Here is a 24,101-nt window from a genome sequence, read left to right on the forward strand (position 1 = left end):
TGTTAAAGGTCTAGACGGGTTAGAGTTAGAGTAAAATGTGTTCAGGAAAGTTTTCTAAATCAATATATAGAGGTTCCAACTAAAGAGGATGCAATATTAGATCTCCTATTAGGAAACGAGTTAGGACAGGTGACGGAAGTGTGTGTAGGGGAACACTTTGGTTCCAGTGATCATAACACCATTAGTTTCAACTTGATCATGGATAAAGATAGATCTGGTCCTCGGGTTGAGGTTCTAAACTGGAAAAAGGCCAAATTTGAAGAAATGAGAAAGGATTTAAAAAGTGTGGATTGGGACAGGTTGTTCTCTGGCAAGGATATGATTGGTAAGTGGGAAGCCTTCAAAGGAGAAATTTTGAGAATGCAGAGTTTGTATGTTCCTGTCAGGATTAAAGGCAAAGCGAATAAGAATAAGGAACCCTGGTTCTCTAGGGTTGCTGTGGAGGCCAAGTCTTTATATATATTTAAGGCAGAGGTTGTTAGATTCTTGATTGGTCAGGGCATGAAGGAATATGGGGAGAAGGCAGGAGATTGGGGCTGAGAGGAAAATTGGATCAGTCATGATGAAGTGGAAGAGCAAATTCGATGGGCCAAATGACCTAATTCTGTTCCTATATCTTATAGTCCTAAAAGTTCAGGTTCAAGTTCATTGTCATCTGACTATACATAGATACAATCAAACGAAACAACATTCCTCTATACCATGGTGCACCCACAAAACGAAACACACTGCATTTAAACCAAAATATGCCATAAATAAGTTAATAAAATACAATTCAAAATGCATGCAATGCACAGCACAGGTGAACAGTAAACAGTGTGCTGTTCTAGTGACAAGACCTGTGCAGTTCCAGGGTATTCATTACTCTAAGATAGAGAGCTGTTACCCAGTTTGGCGGTCCTAGTCCTGACGCTACTGTACCTCCTTCCTGATGATAGTGGGATGTGCGGTAGGGCTCCTCAGCAACACCTCACACTCTGTGTCTAGAATGCTCCCAGTAAGTATCACTAATAGATGACTAAAATAATTCAAAGGTGTGGAATCAATGATGGAGAAAGCAAGGCAGGGCCTCTTATCCTACAAGAGATTGGTTCTAGAATTTGATAACAACAGCATAGAAGCTGGCCTTGAGCCTGCTGGTACTTACTTTCAGGCCTTTTTATCTTCTGCCTGATGGATGAGGGAAGAAGAGAGAACGTCCTGGGTGGGTGGTGTCTTTGATTATTCTTGTTGTGTTAATGAGGTAGTGCGAAGTATAGACTCCTTTTCCCATTTCTGTTTACCCTATCACCCCTTTTCCATTTCTCCCTGCCCTCATGATCTGCTTATTACCTCCCTCCAATACTCCACCTCCTTCCTTGTGTTCCATGGTTCACGATCCTATTAGATTCCTCCTTCTTCAGCCTACCTTTTTGTCCCATCTCCTCCTAAGTTCTCATATAATCACCCCTCTCCCACTCACCCTCCTTCCCCCTCAGCAGGACTCGTGTAACACTGCCAGTCTGTATTCTTCTGCCTTACTCCCACCTCCCACTCCCCCTGCACCTTATACTGGCTTCCGTCCTCTTACTTACTTTCCAGTCTTACCCAAAACATTGACTGTTCATCACTCTCCATGGGCGCAGCCTAACTATTGAAAGGTTCCCCAGAATGCTAAGATGGACTTGACCTTATAATCGATCTTATGAAATTGCACCTATTGCCAACCTGCACTGTACTTTCTCAGTAGCTGTTGTACTTTATTCTGCATTCTGTTATTGTTTAGTCTCATACTACCTTGATGCACTGATCTGTATGTACAATATTCAAGACAAGCTTTCTACTGTACATCAGTGCACGTGACAATTATAAACCAATTCCAATCAGTGTATCTTTCCAGATAGTGCTAATTTTTGAGTAACCTGTGATGGAAAATAATTAAAATTATAGTTAACTGGAAATCTAAATGCTAAACAATGAAGTGCTGTTATCCGTAGTTCAGAATTTCCCAGAGAATTCAAATTCGGACATAATATTTGTACTGACAGATCAAAAATATTTCAAAAATTGCTTTAAAACAAATAGGAGACGTGATAAAAATCAAGGAATTAGTTTGCACTCAAGATTTAGAAATTTTATACTAACTGAATCAACTTTTTCCCTCAAAATGACGTGCTGATACCAGCTCTGGGTACAAATAAATATACAGCAAGCACATACACATTCATATACTGAGGGCTAGTTTGCTCTACAAAGTAGGAGAGAATACATACACTGGACAAAGTCAAATCTTGGAAAAGAAGCATATTCATTCTTATTCAATTTTAAATCTTTGACAAACAACTGCCTTTGGCAAGTTAGATACAGGCATGATCAATTGTGCTTAAAGAGAGGGAGTAAGTAAACTTAAACTTTGTTAATTCTGGATGTTTTACCTTGACATTGCAGCATAATTAGTAATGATTTTGAGGATACTAATTATTTATTAGCAGTAAGGTATTTTAAGCAAAGCAAAATACAAACTTCTGTTTTATCACAAGAGTTTAACCGTCTATTTATAAAAGAAGATAGTTAAATCAAAGTTTGTCAAAGTACTGGTTGAGGTGTTATTATTAGATTCAGAAAGTTAAAGCCAAAATTCCAAACAAGAACAAACTCCTAATTGAGTGCATTTAATTCATCTGAATGGGCCTCAACTCTTGTGGGAGCTTGAAGTCTTGCCAGCCTGCCTCATTCATATCTTTCAATCACTTATGTTCAAATGTAACTGGAGACTGAAAGAGAGGTCACACCATAGGCTTGGCCCTTATGCCCTTCATTCTTTGAATCCTCTCTCTACCTCCATTCTTATTTACCTGCCACTGTTCCCCACTCATCTCACCATATACTCCCATACCTGGCACAACCCGTCTGTCATTTTCTCCTCTCGTCAGTCCACCAATCGCCCTGGATTCCTACCTCACCACTTCGCCTCTACTCTTTATATAAGCCATCTCCACTCAGTCCCAATGTGGGGTTTTGACCAAAAACATTGACGATTTCTTTCCTTCCAAGAGGTGCTGCTCCATCACTAAGTTTGCCCAATAGATTCCTTGAAGTCTTTGACATTCAGATATGCCCTATTCCAGTGTCGCGAACTTTCAAATTTATCATATTATAAAAGGTCTCTGAAATTCAAGCTATTTAAAACAATAAAGAAATTCAAAGTACACAAGTAAATTTATTATCAAAGTACCTATTTGTCACCATATACAATACTGAGTTTCAATTTCTTGTGGCTATGCTCAATAAATCTCTAGAACAGGATTTCTCAACCAGGGTTCTGCTAACACTCGCAGCGGTGGCCAGCAACCAAACAGCCCCTAGGAATCTTGTTAGAGGTCTCTCAGCCCAGTATGGCAGTGCACAGTAGGACATGTTTATTTGGTTGAATCAATTCTCAGTTTTCGACGCAAGACGGGGGGGCCATTGATAATTGGTAAGTGCTGTATTGCACGGAGGGGAAGGCGGTAGGCTGATGAGGAGCATAAAGTGCATTTTCCGAGCACTGAATGGACTCGCCCAGCTTGGGCTGTGACGTCAGTCTCTCCCTCCTGAATTACTTCCCCGAAATTCCCCTTAAGTGCTGCCAACTGACTTATGGGAGTAAACAAACTCTACCTGTGTAATTGGAGGGAAATTTTCATTCTAAAGGAATTTTTCTCACCACCACTCAGCTTTGCAGATGTAAACATTGCAAAAGGTGAATTGCGTAGGTTAGAAGTGAATTGTATTGTGAAGTTTTCGTATTTTTTGCAATTTTCTTGTGTAGTTATTTATTATACCGTTCTTTTTTTATATTTCACTAACCCCTGTGTTTTACAGACATGTTTGACAGCCCAATGTGGTGATTCTGAAGAGGAGGTGTGAGCAAACTTTTCCTTGTTTAACAAGCATCAACAGCAAGGATAGAAATCAGCTCATTCCAGTTGAAGGTGTTTATCTCAAGTTCGACCCAGAATTGAGTACTCGTGCAGCAAAAAGTAAGCACAGGTTTTACTTGCTAGGCCTATATTGGAGCCTAATTATGCCACTTAGTAAGAAGATGTTTGTTCAGAATCTTGTACAAAATTGTGTCTTAGGCTATATTTTTATTCACATTACTTTGGCTTACGGTTTTTAGTAACTTCACATTGTCAATAAATTTCATGTTGAAAATAGTATTAAAATCAATTTACAACCTTTATTTAAATTAAATCTACTGAGCCTACCTGTAGAAAAATTAAATCCCATTTTGGCTTAAGCCAATTATTTAACAGATATTTATTATGTTTGCCTTACGAGTTTTGAAAATTTATGAAAGGGAAAGAAAGAGATTAATTTCAAGAAGGGTAAGTTAAGCTTAACTACCTGAAATTCATTCTCTATTCAAAATAGCATTGACAATTATTTTTGGATTATTATATCTACAACTTGCTGATCACACTAACGTACCACAAGCTGCAGATATAATCATTTTTACGCAGGGGTTCCCTGAGACCTGAAAATTATTTCAAGGGTTGTTCCTGGGCAAAAGGGTTGTGAAAGGCTGCTCGAGAATAATAACCATAGCTGAAGCATTGGTTCTTATAATGCTTTAAATTCAAAAATTTAAAACATTATAAGAACCAAAGTTTTTCCTTTCTATCTCACAGCACTAGCAATGCCAAGGAAAATGCTGTCCATATCTACTCAAAAGATTTTCAATTAGGATTATAACTCAGCAGTAATTTGGGACATATTTAAAACAAGCAAATGTTGCTAGTTCTGTCTGGAGATGCTGATCTTTACTAACACAAACACGGTCTTAATTTACCAGTAAAAATCTCTCAGCGCAATATACATCACAGCTTTAGTGAACTGTTAAGATCTGCTTCATTCAGCAATTGGGTAAGAGTCATAAATTAATCCCATCTACGTGTACTGCATTCCTACATAATATGAAAACATCTACCTTCAGAGATAATTGTTGCTGAAGCAGCTATAAAAAGTTGAATCAACTCAATGACAAAAAAACTTGAATCAATGTCCCACCCAGACTGCAGTGTAATTTATATGTATCTTCCTAAATGTGCTACCTTTTTCCTATAAAAACCGATATACCTCAGTTTACAAACACTTGATTTATAACTTTTTACTATTGCATAGTTGACGCCTTGATTAACAAGCCTCCTGCTGTAATAAATAATCCTAAATAGTTTGCATCACAGCCTGGTATGGAAACAACAATGCCTAAAAACGGAAAAGCTAGCAAGCCCCAAATTAGATCAACCAGGAGAAAGCAGGGCTTTCATGGCAATACTTGAAAGAATAGAGCAAGTGATGGATTTCCTCTAAGGGCAAATACATACACGCCAGTAATGATTGAATTGAACACTCCAAGTCGTCACAGCATTAATTTTTACATTCATATAATGCTATTGATGATTGTATTACCTGCATCTTCATTTTTATTGTAACATTCCAAGACAGAGCAAGTGAAAATATCACACCAGCACAAATTTTTACAGAAGTAACAAAAGCAAGTGTTTAATGTGGAATGAGATGCTGCTCTTTTGGAAACGGTTGTCATATTCTCTTCCAGGATGCAATGCTGAAGATAAAACCATGAACCGTCATACGAAGAACCCTCATATTCAAGGCTGCAAGCTCTATCATGCGCCAATTCACCAGCACCAACAAAACTGATAACTCTGTATCTCACCCCAACCAACATCAATTAAAAGCAGGGTTAAGCAGTCATAATCGAAAGCTACATCATCTCTGAATTTACACTAACTGCAATAGCCTTTAAACTACCATCCAGTGATCCCTTGTTTCTCAGTAATCTCCCTGAAAGACAATACAGTTTGCACCAAGCGTGAGGAAGAGAGATGTTTAGACAAGTCTTTTAGAGTTTAAAAAAAAACCTTGTCTCTATAAATCGGGCAAGAGCTCATCTTGTTTCGGTTCTTCTACAAGATGCACCTTTCAGGAAATTGTCCATTTCACTTATGGAGTACATGGTAAACAATAAATTCTTAAAATACAGCAGGTTCTGGTTCTGGTTCAAATCAGCACTAGTCCATTTTGCCCAATCAAGTAGCTGCCCTAATGAGACAAACTTTCATGCAAATAGTAAACAAGATGTGCTTACATGTACGCACATATTGAGCAGAAAATTGTATATTATGTACTTAAATGAAATACAGAACAAAATAGAACACTACTACAGTACTATAAAACTATATTACTTCTTAATAGATATCGATGGAGGAATTCATCTGCCGCATTCTTTTGATTGACTGTAAATGAACAAAATTGGCACTTATACTTGGTGCAGATAACGGGCTATCAATAGAGCTATACAATGCTATCAATGACCACATCCTGCAAATCATTTTTTATTGTAACATTCAAGATGATTGTCAATACCTTCAAAGTCTTCGTAGTTCCTAACTTGTTGAAGCAGAGAAATCATTTTATTTTCATCCACAGCCGTTTCTAGCATCTCCAAGCCTGAATGCTTGAAACCACAGTGAACAAAACAGTTCTTAATTGTCTTACTGGTTATTTCTCATTAACAGTCAGTGACAAAAATCACTACTTTTTGAACACCAGCACAAGCATCTGATGCTAATTAAAAACTGTTTGCTCTAAGCATGGTGAAGTGTCTAACAGCCACACAAATGCATGTGTAGAAGTCTCCTGCCCCAATTAAGTGGCACAGTGCCCCAAATAAACAAAAGAAATCCCGGCTATTTTCTTAATGAGCTTTTGTTCTTTTAAGAGTGTCCTAAATAGGCAGCTGCCCTGATTAACTGATGGCCCAATTAGCCAGAATCCACTGTACATCAAGTGATATTCTGCTTCCCCCACCCCCCCCCAGATATTTATAAACTATTCTTCAGTGTTTCTTCTGGCCTAGATATTTGACCTTGGCTTTGCAGTTTTGATATTGGAGATAATGCAAAATACCTTTTTAAGTGAAAATTGGTTTTGCCAAAAGATAAGCCCTTCAAATCAGAATCAGATTCATTATTACTGACATAGGTCATGAAATTTATTGCTTTGCAGCAACAATTAAGTGTGATATAAAAATTGTCTTAGCTACAAAAATAAAAAGAGGAATAGTGAGGTAGTGTTCATGAACCATTCAGAAATCCGATATTGGATGGGAAGAACTTGCACAGAAATTCAGAAGTACTGTCTCCATGCCATTCATTTAATGAAAATGCAGTTCAAAGAGGATGGTTGACCAAATAGTGGTTCTACCAAAAACACACAAAATATCAAACTCATATCTAAATTGTGCAAACCTTTTACAATTATATTTTGCAAGCACTTCCTCGAGAACCATTTTCCAAAAACTATCAGGTTACATCAAATATATTATTAACACCACGTACTAACATATTTTATGTTATTGAATTTCATAGGGCAACACTAAGCTGCAGGCACCATGGTACAGTTAACTTGCTGAATCACCTACAAGATAGTTGATGCATTTACTTGGATCTAAATGATTGTAGTTTTAGAAACTACATTTCTTTCACTCCCACCATTTTAAACATGTTATACTGTACATAACAGTAAATGGTGGAAAATAAAATATTTGCTTGAGGCAATCCAGCTTCTGTCTATACATATTGACAACATATCAATCGAAGTAAGGAAAAATAATTTCATATTTAGCACAATTCAGCTACTGGTGTTGAATGGTAATTAAAAAGAGTGTTAAAATGGGAATGATTACAAGAAAACAACTTCAGGAAGAACTGAAAAGATATTAAGCCAAACAGCATGTACAATTTAACATATTTGTTGCAGCCTTCAAAGAAAATTAGAGAAACAATTTCTAAACTATTGACAAATATAGATGTGCCTGCCTTTACCTGCCTGCCCTATTTGCAAATCACATTTGAAACTGAATTAATTTCACATCTGAGCAATGTGATATTAATAACAAAATGATGTATTGGAATATCTGGCTTCTTTGCAAACACAATGAAACATACTCCAGTCTTAATCATACAAAGAAACGTATGTAGCAGCTCATTGAGTTTTCAGGGTCCAGTCTAAAAATCAGTCCACAACCCTGTTTTCACTTGAGAATTAAATTGCCTTATCAGTTGTGCAAAATCTCTAAGGCTAGTGTTCTCATCCATTTGGTTTCTGTTTCAAAAATTTAAATAAGTTATCACAATTTTTCTCAAAAAACAGCATTGCATTTTAAAACTAAAAACAAATTAATTCTGATTCAAAGTACATGCATTCAAGACATCTTTTAAAAGTAGCTGAAACACTATTGTCAACTGTTGCTTTCATCCACTGGGCGCAATGTGCCTGCTTAAATTTATAATACATTTCTGAAGAATATTTTGTATATCAGAAAACTAATGAATTTCCATGAATCTCAAATCCATTACATTTTTCAAGTATCATTGGATTGAATTAAAGCCAAAGTGAATTCAAACTACATTCAAACTCATTGAGTTTTATATTTGCAAAATCAGAACTGGTGCCTTGGTTGAAAGCGGACTCCATTATGTACCTGTTATTCTGTAAAAGGGGATGTATCAGTCAGGGGAACAGAATGGAGGTTTTGTGGATGAGAATGAGATTCCCAGATGGTATGCTGCTTCCAGATGCCAGGGTATGGGATATCTCGGACTGAGTCCTCAGCATTCTCAAGTGGGAAAGTGAACAACCAGAGGTCGTGGCCATGTCAGTACCAATGACATAAGTAGGAAGAGTTAGGTGCTAAGTTAAAGGACAGGATATCCAGGGTTAAGATCTCAGATTTTGCTACTTGTGCCACAGGCTAGTGAGGTCAGAAATAGGAAGATCATACAGTTTAACATGTGCCTAAGGAGTTGGTGTAGGAGGGAGCACTTCAGAGTTTTGGATCATTGGGCTCTCTTCTAGGGAAGGTGGGACCTGTACACAAGAGACGATTTCTACCTAAATTGGAGGGGGCTAGAGAGCAGCTTCTTTGAGCTGATCTGCAGACTACCTTTAATTTCTACCTTTAATGTCGCTTATTTCCTTTTCATGGTGGATGGGGTTATCAGCGTCCTTGATGGGGTTATCAGTGTCCTTGAACTGCAGCTGCACTCAAACTATGGTTCTTTACGGTGATGATTCCCACTCCCAGGGCTCACTGTCCAGCCATTTTTCAATATTTCAAGGATGCTGCCTATAAGACAAATGTGCCTTCGTGGTTCCGAGGCTTTGTGGTCAAGCCAATTCCACACTGGTGCTGCTGACTGAAGTGTCGCGGAGAAAATGGACTATTGGGAACAGTAGATCAGCTGTTGGAGGTGTCCCTCTCTCTCTCTCTCACACTCACTCACTCACATTGGTAGAAGAGTTTACTGCTGATTCTGAAGTCAAAGAACAAAAAAAAGTGACACAACAGACTTTAACACCGCAATCAGTGAGAAGTTTTGTTTTTGCCTCCTCTCTCGCTGAGTGACACCTCACTGACCCTTTATTAGGGAGAGGGAGAACCTGTGGCATGTTGAATTGTCAGGAGAACAACTAGTTTTTGTTGTACTGCAGATCATGATTCTCTCTTCGGGGCTTTGCTATTGCTTGCTTGGTGGGTGCTGATGCTTTTTGATGAAATAAGTGGGAAGGGGAGGGTTGGGTTGATGCTTTGCTGCTGCTTGTGCATGGGAGGGGGAGAAAGGAGCTCTGGGATTCCATCGTTCTTACTGTCAGTCATTCTCTGGAGTACTCTTTTGTTTTCCTAGATGTTTGAAGAGCAAGAATTTCAGGTTGTATATTGTATACATTCTCTGATATTAAATGGGGCAGCTGAACTTCTGTATGGGGGGATTTAAACTAGAGCTGCATGAACGTGGGAACCAGAGTTCCAGAACAGATGGTAGAATGGTTGTTGAGACAGATGTTGTCACAACCTCAGACAAAGTCAAGAGGAAAAGGTTGAGCATGATGGGACTAATGTTCTCAGTTGCGTATATTTCAATGAAAGAAATATTGTCGGAAAGGCCGATGAGCTCAAAGCATGGATCAACAAATGGGATTATGATATTGTAGCCATTAGTAAGACTTGATTTCAGGAGAGGCAGGACTGGTGGCTCAAAATTCAAGGTTCCATTGTCTTAGATGTGATAGAGTGGGAGGGATTAAAGGGGGAGGGATGGTTTTACCTTTCAGGGAAAATGTCATGGCAGTTCTCAGTCAGGATAGACTGGAGAACTCATTTGCTGAGGCTTTATAGGTGGAAAATAAATAGGAAACAAATTTATTTATAGGAAATAAATAAGGTATGACCACATTATTAAAGTAGCTATATTATAGACCACCCAATAGTCCCTGGGATTTAGAGGAACAAATTTGTAGAGATGTAGACTGTACGAGAAACATAAGGTTATTATAGTAGGCGTTTTTAATTTTCCACATATTAACTGGGACTCTTATACTTTAAAAGTACTAGATGGGATAGAGATTGTCAAATGTGTTCAGGAAAGTTTCCTTAATAAGTACATAGAAGTTCCAATGACAAGGTGCACAATACTTTATCTACTATTACAGAATGAGACAGATCAGGTGACAGAAGTTTGTGTAAGGGAGCACTTCGCATCTAGTGATCGTGCTATTAGTTTGAAGATAATTATAGAAAATGACAGGTCTTATCTGCAGGTTGAGATTCTAAATTATAGAAAGGCCAATTTTGATGGTTAAGGGGACATAAAAAAAAAAGAGGTGAATTGCAGGTACAGATAGGTAGGAACAAATGAGGTACTTATGGAGTATCAGAAATGCAAGAGAACACAAGAAATCAGGAGAGCTAATACAATGCATAAGTTTGTTCTCACAGACAAGAGGAAGAAGAATTCTAAGGGATCCTACAGATACATAAGAGCAAAAGGATAGTAAGAGACAAAATTGGTCCTCTGGAAGATCAGAATGGTTATTCCATGTGTGGAGCTAAAAGAGATGGAGAGAGCTCTTAAATATATTCTTTTCATCTGTATTTAAGTGGAAGATAGACACAGAGCCTATAGAAGTGAGGCAAAGCAGCAGCGAGGTCATAGACCCTATACAGATTACGGAGGTGTTTGCTGTCTTGAGGCAAATCAAGGTGGACAAATCTCCAGGGTTTGAAATGGCGTTCCCTTGGACCCGGTGAGAGGCAAGTGCAGAAATGGCAGGGGCCGTAGCAGAGATATTTAAGCCATCCTTCATGACAGATGAGTTACTGGCGAATTAGCGTATAGCTACTGTTGTTCCACTGTTTAAGAAAGGTTCTAAGAATAAACCAGGAAATTATATGCCAGTGCATCTGACATCAGTAGTGGGAAAGTGATTGGAATGTATTCCAAGAGATCAGACATACAGGTATTTGGATAGACAAGGATTGATTAGAGTTAGTCAGCATGGCACTGCATGTGGTAGGTCATATCTAAATAACCTTATAGTTTTGAGGATATTACCAGGAAAGCTGACAAAGGCAAGGCAGTGCATCTTGTCTACGTGGACTTTGACAAGGTCCTGCAAGGGAGGTTGGTCAAGGAGGTTCAGTCACTTGGCATTCAAAATAAGGTAGTAAATTGGATTAGACATTGGGGTGGGGGGGGGGGGGGTTGGTGGTGGTAGTGGTAGTAGTAGAAGATGGTTGCCTCTCTGACTGGAGATCTGTGACAAGTGGACTGCCACAGGGACTGGTGCTGGGTCCATTGTTATTTGTCATCTATAGCAACAATCTGGATGACAGTATGGCTAACTGGATCAGCAAATTTGCTGATGCCACAAGGATTGGGGATGTAGTAGACTGCGAGAAAGACTATCAAAGCTTGCGGTGGAATCTGGTCCAGATGGAAAAATGGGCTGAAAAATGGCAGATGGAATTTAATGCAGACAAGTGTGAGGTGCTGCACTTTGGTAGGACCAACCAGGGTAGGTCTCACACAATGAACGGTAGGGCACTGAGGAAGGCGGTAGAACAAAGAGATAGGGGAATACAGGTCCATAATTCATTAAAGTGACATCACAGGTAGATAGGGTCATTAAGAAAGCTTTTGGCACTTTGGCATTCATAGATCAAAGTACTGAGTACAGGAGTTGGGATATTATGTTGAAGTTGTATTGGTACGAATGTGCCACAACTCTGAGGGGCCGAAGGGTACAAAGTAGCCCCCTCCTTTTTGAGAATCGCAAGATCGCTATTAATTCAGGTCTGGGGACCCAGGAAATGAGAGAGAATCCTCAAGGGGTTGGAATGTGTGTCCTGCCCTCAGCGAGACAAAGCCACGGATACCAGCCATTGTCTCTTGGAGACAGAATTGTGTATTGAGTACTGTACTATTCATTGAAGCCCTCAGGGAATGACCACAGTGGGCTGGTTGAGGGATTGCATCATCCCAACCTGATTGACATCTGAGACCCCGTGAGTAAGGATAAAAGAGGGTCTGGGGGAACAACCCCTTTAGACGCACCAGGAGAAACGCTAGAAATCCCGTGACAGCGTTTAATAGTGACAGCCAGTGGGGGGCCCGCATGCGTCCTTTTCCATTTGCCAAGGAATTGGCGGGCCTTACCACGGAAGAACGGCTTTAGCTAAAAGGAGAAACCAACACCAACGGAACTCTGGAAGGATCGACATCATAAAAAGGAAAAGCTGGCAAGTTTCAAAAATCCTTCTCGTGACTCCAACCAAAGGCTGCCGCCTGCATGAACTTGAGTGACTTTTATATTTACATCGGACAATACATTATCCCCTAGACAACGATAGAGCTTATTTCTTATTGATTATTATTATACCCGCACTTTTAGAGTTAGTATTGACAACGTATATTATCTGTATGTTTGCATTGATATTATTTTTGTGTATTTTTCGGACCTCTCTATCTTTGCTGGTAAGTGACCCAGTTACGGGGTTCGTAACAATATAAAACATTGAATAATAAGAAGAAAGCCCTTAACTCTGAGTGGAGTCATCGGAACACCGTCGTGACGGCGTTTTTTTTAGCAGGCTTTCTTGTTTTTACGGGGCAGAGTTGCTAGCTCGACACTCAACCCAGCACAGATGGAAAGCATGCAAGGGGGCCGGCTGGATTTGAACTCAGGAGCCTTCGCTCCGAAGTCCGATGCTGATGCCACTATGCCACCAGCCGGTGATAAAACATTGACAAGGCCTAATTTGGAATACTGTGTGCAATTTTGATCAGCTACCTACAGGAAAGATGTAAATAAGATTAAAAGAGAAAAAGTGTGCTGAGAAAATTTACAAGGCTGTTACCAGGATTGGAGGACCCAAGTTATAAGGAAAGATTTAATAGGTTAGAACGTTACTCTCTAGAACGCAGAAGACTGAGGGGAGATCTGATAGAGATGTAATGCCCTGGTTAAGAGTTGTACTGCTATGCTGTAGGTATTTCCCCTTAGCAATTTTCTGCAAAAGCAGTGTGTCATGCTGGTAGAATGCTTTGGTTTCGGCTAAGATAGCTGGTAGAATGCTTTGGTTTCGGCTAAGATACTGTTCAACTTAGGAATGCTGTGTCAGCCAATCAGCATGTTGAGGTCTGGAGAAAGTTCTAGAGAGAGCGGGGCAGAGAGAGATTTGTGATGGACAGTAGTCTAGTTTGGGGTCTTTTTGGCGCGAGCTCTAGAGTGGGACAGAAAAGAAGATGCCACAGAATGCCATAGGAAGGAGAGTCCCTGTTGCAAGAAGTACTTTCTGCAGATGAATGGCTCCAAGAAGAAGGGCAGATGCTCCTGAGAGAGAGCCAATTTGTTTGAGATGGACTTTAAGGGAAGCTCGGTCTTTCATACAGACTGCGGGTTTGGTGCTGTGTGTGACAGTTACACCCAGCTTTGGAAGACAGGAACTCCAAAAGGTTTTGTGCACATTTAGACTGGTTTACTGTAATGGCCCTTTTTTACCCCCTTTTCTTTCTCTTAATAACTGTTTGATAAAGCTGAAATTAGTAAATATCATTTTATGAGGTAAACAATCTGTTATTTCTTGCCGACTGATAATTGCGCATGGTCACAGCAGGCTCAAATCGAGGTGTTTTAAAATCAGAGCATCACAATGTTCTGTTTGGTGAACCCCAAATCATACTGACCCTAGATATATATTGTTTATGAAAGGTGGCCTTCTCACCGCTGAGTCATGTGTGGTGAGAGGATTACAGAGATATATAAAATTATGAGGGGTAGATGGAGTAAATGCAAGCAAGCTTTTTCCACTAAGGTTGGGTGAGGCTACAAATAGAGGTCATGGGTTAAGGGTGAAAGGGGGATGAGGGGAAACTTCACTCAAAGAGTGGTGAGACTGTGGAATGAGCTGCCAGTTCAAGCATTGGATGCGATTTCAATTTCAACATTCAACAGAAGTCTGGATAGGCACATGGATGGGAGGAGTATGGAAGAGTATGGTCCAGGTGCAGGTCAATGGGACTAGGCAGCTTAAATAGCTTGGCATGGATTGGATTGGATTGGTTGAGGGGCTAATTTCTTTGCTGTAGTTATCTATGATTTTACGATTCATATTTCTTCAAACCTGACTATTAACTTTGAAATAGGAGTGTGCTGCACCACACACTTAGCTCATTACAACAGGCCTTTCACAGCCAATTACTTTAATGTACATTTTGTCTTTAATCTTTATTGACCATCCACAAGTCTCTAACAAATCCTTAGTATCCTTACCAATAGCTCCTTTTGACTCATCAGAATTACAACAGCAAAAAGATTCTGCAGAAAGATATGCAAACTGACTAAGTAACAATGTTGAAGAATTTAAGCTTATTACTTGAATAGATGAAAGATATGTAACACTACTATGTTTGGGTATGAGAAATCAGAAATGGTACATGAGAGTAGATACTATCTGGATACAGTACAAAAATGTGTAACTTACTATTTCACACAAGGCCGTTCAACCTAGTTGATCCACGCTGGCTCCCAGCAAAATAATCTTATCAGACTTTATCCCTCCCTTTTAATTTCCTGCAGCCCTACAAAGTAATTTTCTCTCAAATTCCCTCTTAATTTTTTTGCCAATTAGACAAAAGGGATAATTTACATTAGTCAATTAATCTATCAAATTGTTGGGATGAGAGGGGAAAACAAAATCTGAATGGAAACCTAAGCAGTGATACCTCAATCCTTCAGAGGCCACATGTACAAATTGGCAAATTGATTCCCTCACATACCAAATATTACAGCCCTCCAAAAATTTCCCAACCTTGGATTTTCAGTTTCCCAGTTATTTTTCCTCTCCCTAATTATTTTGCTCTGTGGGAACAACCTTTAACTATGTTTAATGTTTTACTGATCCATCCACTCTAGATCCAGAAACCAAATCTACATCATGCTCACATCACAATGTGCAACCTACTTGATGTTCCAAATTTTCAACGTACATTACAAATTTTGCTTTTGCAGCATGTATATCTTAATGGCTAATATACGTTTCCTAATTTTGTTCTCTTTCCCTACTGGTATATTTTTTCCAATCACTTTCCAATCTATTTTCACAAATTCTGCTTTACAATTCTATTCATTGAAGATTTAATCTAGAATGTAAATGACTTTGTGATAAAATAACATGTCAATTTAAGTAAGCCATGAACTTCACAGTTAACAAGGCAAATTACATAAAACAGTTTCAAAATACCTATTGGTTGGACTGGAGAAGGTGGTGAAGTTCCACTTGAAGCTTGTTCCGAAGGAGATGGCTGTGACTTTTCAGCAGATGGAGACGTATCCCGCATACGGCTGATAACACTATCGGAGAGCTGTTTGGAGGAAATAATGTAACACTGTCAAGGTTAATTTCCCCAATTTTGACAAAATTATCTAGAACATTCTTCCAATATTGATAAAAGAACAGATTAAATCTTTCAAACACAAACCATATTTCTTAAAGCTTCAGTATTGTGCACTCTATGTATATTTCCAGATTTACTTCATCTTTGGATAATATAGGAGCTATGTATCTATTTTCTGTCTGTATCATATTTTGTGGTGTGCTTATTATAGTGGGTTGGGGTGTGATAGAAGCAAATGAGTTTTATTACGTACTCACACTGAGGGTTAGTTTAGTTTAGTCTAGTTGAGAGTTGGAGAGCCAGGAATGATTTTTATTTGTTGATGATTAATTACATTTAATTACTCTTAAATATGTACAGGACACCAACTCTAATATCGCTATTTAGAATGGTTAGTTATGCTGATTTGAATGTAAGGATCGCTATATCACTAATGTAGATTTGTTAATTTTTTTTCAAGATTACTATAAGATCATTTGTCTTTCCTGGTTTCATAATAAAGGATCAAAAGAAATGTTTTTGACTTCGGAACTTTGTTGTTTGGAAGTACGTCAATAAGTTTCAGTCTTCGTGCTTGGTCTCTTGGTGGATCTGGTTTATTTTACAGTAACTGCTATAGATAGCTTAATAGTTTTTGCAGCAGAGAACTCATTTCATATCAGGCACATAATCCGTGAATTATTGAAATAATGTTTACATCTCTACACATCATATGTCTTAATATAAAATTTCAAAGAAAATTCAAATTTTAGCCTGTGATAAATATCAGCACTTGCGAGGCTGGCTTTAGCAGTGTCGAATTTCATGGGCAGCCTCCTTTGCAGAAATACAAAATACATAATATCTCACTGATACCTTTCTGTTAGGACATTACTCATGCTGGATAAAAACTCGCTCATGGTCAGACATAAAAGACAAAATCTTAGGAAGCAAATTCATTTCAATTCAAGTTTAACTGTCATTCAACCAATCATGAATACCCATGACTACAGCCAAAGGAGAGAGCATTATTCCGGGGTCAAGGTGCAAAACACAATAACAACATTCACACAGCACAAAGTACATACAAGATAGCATGCACATGTAAGATATCAGTAAATACAACCACACAAAAAAAGAGTCCAGACCCCGTGTCCAGAGTGCTGCAGAAATCTGCAGTTGACCACAATACAACTTGCAATCAAGATTAATTTACTGAGATTCCAGTACAGATACACATACTTATTATCGGGGCTTATAAAGTTTATAAGAAAACTTGGTAGGTACCACAAAATCTCTCTTCATCACAATATAACAGATATGTTCCCAGGACCATAATTGAAAGTTTGTTCCTTCCAAGAGCAACTTAAGTATAATACTCTTCAAAATTTATAACTACCACCTTTCACTCAACATCAGCAAAACTAAAGAGCGTATTATTGACTGTAGGAGGAGGAAGCTGGGAGATTGGAGGTGGAGAAGGTCCTTGGCATTAGCATATCGAAAGATCTGTCTGGGGCCCAGCACGCAAGTGCCGTCACAAAAAGGGCACAACAGCTTCTTAAAGGTTTGCACAAGTTCAGCATGTCATCTAAAATCTTTGACAGAGTTCTATAGATGAACAGTGGGAAGTTTCCTGGCTGGTTGCACCACATCCTGGTATAGAAATACTAAAGTCAAAAAACAAAGTCTACTGAAAGTGGTTGATGTAGCCCAGTCCGTCACAGGCAGAGCATATCTCTAAGGAGTGCTGCCACAAGAATCCATTATTTAATATAAAACTTTGATATATAAAGTTCTAAGTAAATTTATTAGCAAAGTATCAATGAAACCCAGTAACTAGGCTATGCTGTCTTCTTGCTGCTGTCATTCAACAGGACGTACAGGAGCCATAGGTTCCATGCTACCAGGTTCAGGAACAGTTAACACCCTTCAGCCACCATGCTCCTAAACCAACATACCCTTCACTCTCCTCAACTCTGTACTGATTCCCAAATCTATGGACTCACTTTCAAGGACTCTACAACTCATGTTCTCAATATTGTTTATTTAATTTATTTATTTACTTTTTTTTAAAATTTGCAATTTTTCTTCTTTTGCACAAAGGCTGTCTTTCTTTTGTATGTAGTTTTTCATTGATTCTACTGTATTTTTGATTTACTGTGAACGCCTGCAACAGAATGAATCTCAAGGCATTATATAGTAACATATGCCCTTAGACAATAAATTTACTTTGAACTTTAAATTGGAAAGTTTATCATGTTAGGTGGTTGAAGGCATGGCTGTCAATAAAGTATCTATCAAAGCATGTGATACAAAATTAATTATTAAAATAAGTAAAACATGATGACTCATTAGATGTGCAGATTTCAATAGGTTTATCATTTACTTAGAACTTATTGACACTGGACAAAATTATGACATCACCATTTTACATTTGTTAGCTAGAATTGTATTTACGTTTATTGTAAAATTTGTACAGTGTAATGATGACAAAAACAAGATTCAAATAGCTAACTTTTAAATTGGGATTGAGAAGAAAATTGGATCATTCATGATGAGAGGGCACAGTTTTAAGGTGCTTGGAAGTAGGTACAGAGGAGATATCAGGGGTAAGTTTGTTTATTTGTTTGTTTTTTTTATACGCGGAGAGTGGTGAGTGTGCGGAATAGGCTGCCAGCGATGGTGATAGAGGCGGATACAATAGGGTCTTTTAAGAAACCTCTGGATAGGTACATAGAGCTTAGAAAAATAGAGGGCTATATAGGTAACCCTAGGTAATTTCTAAATTAAGTACATGTTCGGCACAGCTTTGTGGGCCAAAGGGCTCATATTGTGGTGCAGGTGGCCCCTGTTTTTCGAACGTTTGCTTTATGACAGCTCACTGTTACAAAAAAACCTACATTAGTACCTGATTTCGCTAACCAAAGAGGATTTTCGCTTTTACGAAAAAAAGACACCCAATTTAATCGTGTGTTTACCCTGAGAAAGACTATCATGACCCTGAGGCCCTCGTGTATGTGCCGATTTTTTTCTCCAAATCGATTTTGGCTCACTGTCTTCCCGATTTTGATAAGTGAAACTACACCATACATACAATATTTCTACTTTATATAGGCTGTATATTTACCATATCATTCCTGCTTTTACTATATGTTCATGTTATTTTAGGTTTAATGTATTATTTGGTATGATTTGAGAAGTTTTTTTGGGTCTGGGAACGCTTAAAAATTTTTCCCATATAAAGTAATGGTAATTGCATCTTCGCTTTACGACATTTCGGCTTAAAAAAGGTTTCATAGGAACACTCTACCTTTGGACAGTGGGGGAAACCTGTGTCGGTTTTCTGTGTTTCTATGAAATGGCAGAACAGACTTGATGGGCCAGATGGCCTAACTCTGCTCCTATATCTTACAGTCTTAATTCTGTAACGGAGATTCTAAGGACAGCATCTTTCTTTGCAGTAGTTCTTATACTAAGAAGATATGCTATTGAGGAAACCTTCTCATTTAATCTTTGTTTTAATATGGAAGCAACAGTAACTGAGATATCAATCTGTCTTTCAAATTCTGACGGTATTTCACTCTCTGCTGAAAGCTCAAAAGGACATGTACTAGTATTGTTCTGCTTCCCAAGTTTTGCATGTTAAGAGGAGCATTTGTCACTTACTTTACAAACTTCTGTTACTTTACCAACACTTTGAGATCTTCAGCAAATTTTGTATACTGTTACGGATTCAGCAACAATACATATATAAGTGAGGCAGGGTTTTTTTTATAACAAATAAAACATTTATTAAACACTGAAAAACAACCCCCCAAAAAGTAAACAAACGACTAATGCAACCGGAAATCAGCTGCTGTGTGGCAGCTTAAACAGTTCTTAAAGGAATAAAGCGAAAACAGTTCTTAAAGCGATGTTGCAAAAACAGTTCTTCAAAGTAGTACTGCAAAAGTTCAAAATGTCTATTAAAGGAGAGACTTTTTAGACAATTTAAATTCTCTTTCACGTCGTGTTGCTGCGGTTCCCAGTCGAACTATACTTTTCCCGGAGAATTTACGAAGATGAAAATGAAACGGCTTAAAGGCACTGACCTTTCCTTTACAAAACTGTACCCAACCCTTTCTGCTATTATTTGCAGGGGTTAACACGGGGACAGCCAACGAATTCCTTCCGAATGAGGATCAAACAAGGTCAAACTGGTTCACCGTCGAAATCGAATTTCCTCGATCTTTTAACTCCCAAACTCCGATCTTCACTCTCCACCGATTTTTAACTGGCAGTATTATAAAGAAACTGCCGGCCATGACCTTTTAAACTTTAGGCATTAAATAAAACCCACCTTTCAACCAAACTGCGCCATAATATTGGACCACGCAGTGGCATAGAGTCAAAATGGCAAATCCAGCCACGAACTGCCCCTCCTCACAGGGAGGGGTCCTCCTTTTATAACCTGTAAAAAAAACCTGTCACATGACCTCTACTGGCGGGAAAATGACATCACTCCACCATCACAAGACCACTACCTTAAGTCCAGTATAGCTTCAACACCACTGTCACGTGACAAGTACAAGATACCCACGGGTACGTAACAACTCCCTCCAAAAAAAAATTTGGTCTGTCAAGAACAAAATTTTAACAATTATTTACAAGAAAAACAAATGTATAAATTTTATAACATACACAGTATACATAGTATTATCATATAGCATCTTACAACTTACAATACAGTAGGAGTGTTACAATTGTAAAAAAAGACCACTGCATAAAAAAATTACATTGTACATTCAACATCGAGATAGACAATCAGCAACTACATTATCTTTACCTTTAATACGAGTTATCACAATATTGTACTCTTGTAACATCAAATTCCAATTTAATAACCTTCTCTTTTTGTTTTTCATCTTACTCAGGAACACTAACGGATTATGATCAGTGTAAACAATAAGTGGTTTTTGAGTTGTACCAACATATACGTCAATATGTTCTAAAGCTAAAACAAGAGATAACAATTCCTTCTCTATTGTTGAATAGTTTCTTTGATGCTTATTAAATTTCTTAGAAAAGTAAGCTACTGGATGATCAACCTCATCACCCTCATTCCTTTGCATTAAAACTACTCCTGCAGCCTCATCACTAGCATCTACAGCTAATGAAAAAGGTTTTTCAAAGTCAGGTGCCTTGAGCACAGGTTGTTGACATATCATAGTTTTCAATTTCTCAAATGCTTATTGACAAGGCACTGTCCACACAAACTTCTCATTCTTCTTCAAAAGGTTAATGGAAGGGCAACATTAGCAAAATTCTTACAAAATTTTTGTTAATATCCTACAATTCCCAAGAATCTCCTGAGAGTTTTTTTTTCCCGTTGGAGTGAGAATCTCTAAAATTGCCCGAACTTTTGCCTGAACAGGAGCTACCTTACCTTGACCCACAACATAACCAAGGTAAGTCACAGTGGCATGTCCAAATTCACTCCTAGCTAAATTAATAGTTAAGTTAGCTTTTGAAAGCCTTTCAAACAATTTCTCCACTGCAATAATGTGTGCTTCCCAAGTATCATTTCCTGTCACTAAATCATCAATATAAGCATCTGTATCTTTCAATCCCTGAATCACAGAGTTAATCATCCTCTGGAAAGTACCTGGGGCATTCTTCATCCCAAATGGAAGAACATTATATTCATATAGCCCTCTACAAATGCAGAAATCTCTCTACCTCTGTCCGTTAGTGGAACACACCAATACCCTTTCAATAAATCAATCTTTAAAAGGAACTTTGCTTTTCCAACTTTATCTACACAATCATCTACTCTAGGAATTGGATATGCATCTGTTTTTGTTACAGCATTCACCTTCCTATAGTCCGTACAAAACCTAATACTACCATCTGGTTTTGACACCATAACACAAGGTGAACTCCAATTTGAGTTAGAAAGTCTAATAATATTATTCTCTAACATATATTAAATTTCTTTCTCAGCAAGTTCACATTTTTCTATGTTCATCCTATATGGGTGCTGTTTAATGGGTTTGGCATCTCCAACATCTACATCATGTGGAGCTATAGTAGTCCTTCTCGGAACGTCTGGAAACAAATCTTTATATTTAAAAATTAATTGCTTCAGCTGCTGTTTCTGCTCTGGCTGTAAATGTGCTAATTTCTCATCAATATTTTCCAGAATGGTTGAATTTGGTAACCTGACAGAAACAATGCTGGATTTAGAATGAAATTCAGATGAATCATCTACCATGTTCCTCGTTAGATCAAACTCATTATCATTAACCACAACAGTCACAATATCAGATTGTTTCTCATAATATGGTTTTATCATATTTATATGGCAAAGTTGTGTTGGCCTTCTACGATCTGGAGTTTTTAATCACGTAATCCACATCATTGACTTTAGATACAATTTCATAAGGACCATGAAATCTAGCTTGTAAAGGATTCATTTGCACTGGGAAAAGAACCAGCACCTTATCTCCAGGCTTAAACATCCTCATCCTAGCTTCTTTATTGTACCAAGTTTTCATTTTTTCCTGAGCCAATTTTAAATTTTCCTTGGCTAAACTACAAGCTTTATGAAACCTGTCCTTAAATTTCAAAACATAGTCCAACAAATTAGTGTGTACTTCCTTACTAATCCACTGTTCTTTTGATAAAGCTAAAGGTCCTCTAACTCTATGCCCAAATACAAGTTCAAATGGACTGAAACCTAAAGATTCTTGTACCGATTCCCTTACTGCAAATAAAAGTAAGTTTATACCCTCATCCCAATCACTTTCATTTTCCACACAATATGTTCTAATCATATTCTTGAGGGTAGAATGAAACCTCTCCAAGGCACCTTGCGATTCTGGATGGTATGCAGACGAAGTGATTTGCTTAGCTCCCAATTTATAAACTATCTGTTGAAACAATCCAGACATAAAATCACTGCCTTGATCAGTTTGTATTTCCTTAGGTAATCCAAAATAAGTAAAGAATTTTATAAGGGCCTTTGTCACAGTTTTAGCTGTTATATTCCTAAATGGTACTGCCTCTGGAAACCTAGACGAAGTACACATGATAGTCAACAAGTACTGATAACCAGTTTTTGTCTTTGGTAATGGACCGACACAGTCTATAATAACTTTAGAAAACGGTTCACCAAATGCTAGAATAAGTCATAATGGAGCCACTGTTGTAACTTGATTTGGTTTACCCACAATTTGACAAGGATGGCATGTTCTACAAAACATTGCCACAACTTTTCTTAGACCAGGCCAATAAAAATGTTTTAAAATCTTGTCCACAGTTTTCCTTACCCCTTGATGTCCACCTAAGGGCACACTATGAGCTAAAGTCAAAATCTCATTTCGATAAATTTTAGGGACAACTACTTGGTAAACAATATTCCATGCATCACTTGCAGGAGTTGTAGGTGGTCTCCACTTCCTCATCAACACTCCTTTTTCAAAATAATATCCTACTGGCACCTTCTCAATCTCACTATCTGGTAGAGCTTGTTCTCTTAATTTTATAATCTCAGGGTCTCTGCTCTGCTATCATCTCCTTCTGAGACAGAGATAAATCTTCATGGTCAGATTTACTCCAAGAATCTTGTTCAAACAATGAAGGTAAGAAAGTCTCTGACACATTCTCAAAACTCGAATCCTGAGTTTAACAGTCATGAGTAACAACCTCATTCTGCGCATCAATTTTTTTAGCCATAGCTCTAGTCACAACACAGGAAGAATCTGTGTTAGAATTTATCTCTGGTTCCTCTGACTCCATTGTCAAATGCACTTCAGGAAAAACTTGACCACCTGCCAGGTCATTACCTAACAATAAAGAAATATCCTTCACAGGTAAGCCAGGCTGTAATCCTACTTTAACAAATCCTGTAACTAACTCTGACTTTGAATTTACTTTATGCAAATGTACAGGCATAAAAGCACTCCCAACACCTTGCATATAATTTACCTCACCAGTATCAGACTCTTCATTAAACTTCAATACACTGTCTAACATCAGTGATTGAGAAGCTCCAGTATCCCTAAGGATTTTTATTGGCAGTGGAGTAGATCCTTCTTTCAAGGATACAAACCCTTCAGTTATAAAATGATCATATCCCTTTTTAACTTGGTCAGACTCTAACAAAACCTCATTTGTGTTTACTGAACCCTGTAATTTTACAGGTGCTTCAGTACGTTGCACACAAGCATCTGGGACTGCTTCCTTCTCTTTCTTTTTCAATCGGAAACAGTTAGCTATTACATGGCCAGGTTTCTTACAATAGTTACAAATAGGACCAAACTGTCTTTCCTTCACAGGTTTTTCTTCCTCCTT

General features: G+C 38.1%; 1 protein-coding gene across 1 annotated transcript in view; it reads right to left on the reverse strand.

Annotated features, from left to right (window-relative positions):
* chchd3a (coiled-coil-helix-coiled-coil-helix domain containing 3a) overlaps window positions 1-24,101 on the reverse strand; it is a 298,399-nt gene that overhangs the window by 268,894 nt on the left and 5,404 nt on the right. Inside the window, exon 2 of the mRNA XM_073066790.1 lies at window positions 15,632-15,752. Within this exon, the coding sequence (XP_072922891.1) occupies window positions 15,632-15,752 (121 nt within the window). The remainder of the gene's footprint in view (window positions 1-15,631; window positions 15,753-24,101) is intronic.

The sequence above is a fragment of the Hemitrygon akajei genome, chromosome 14 (assembly GCF_048418815.1).
Source record: "Hemitrygon akajei chromosome 14, sHemAka1.3, whole genome shotgun sequence".
NCBI lineage: Eukaryota > Metazoa > Chordata > Chondrichthyes > Myliobatiformes > Dasyatidae > Hemitrygon > Hemitrygon akajei.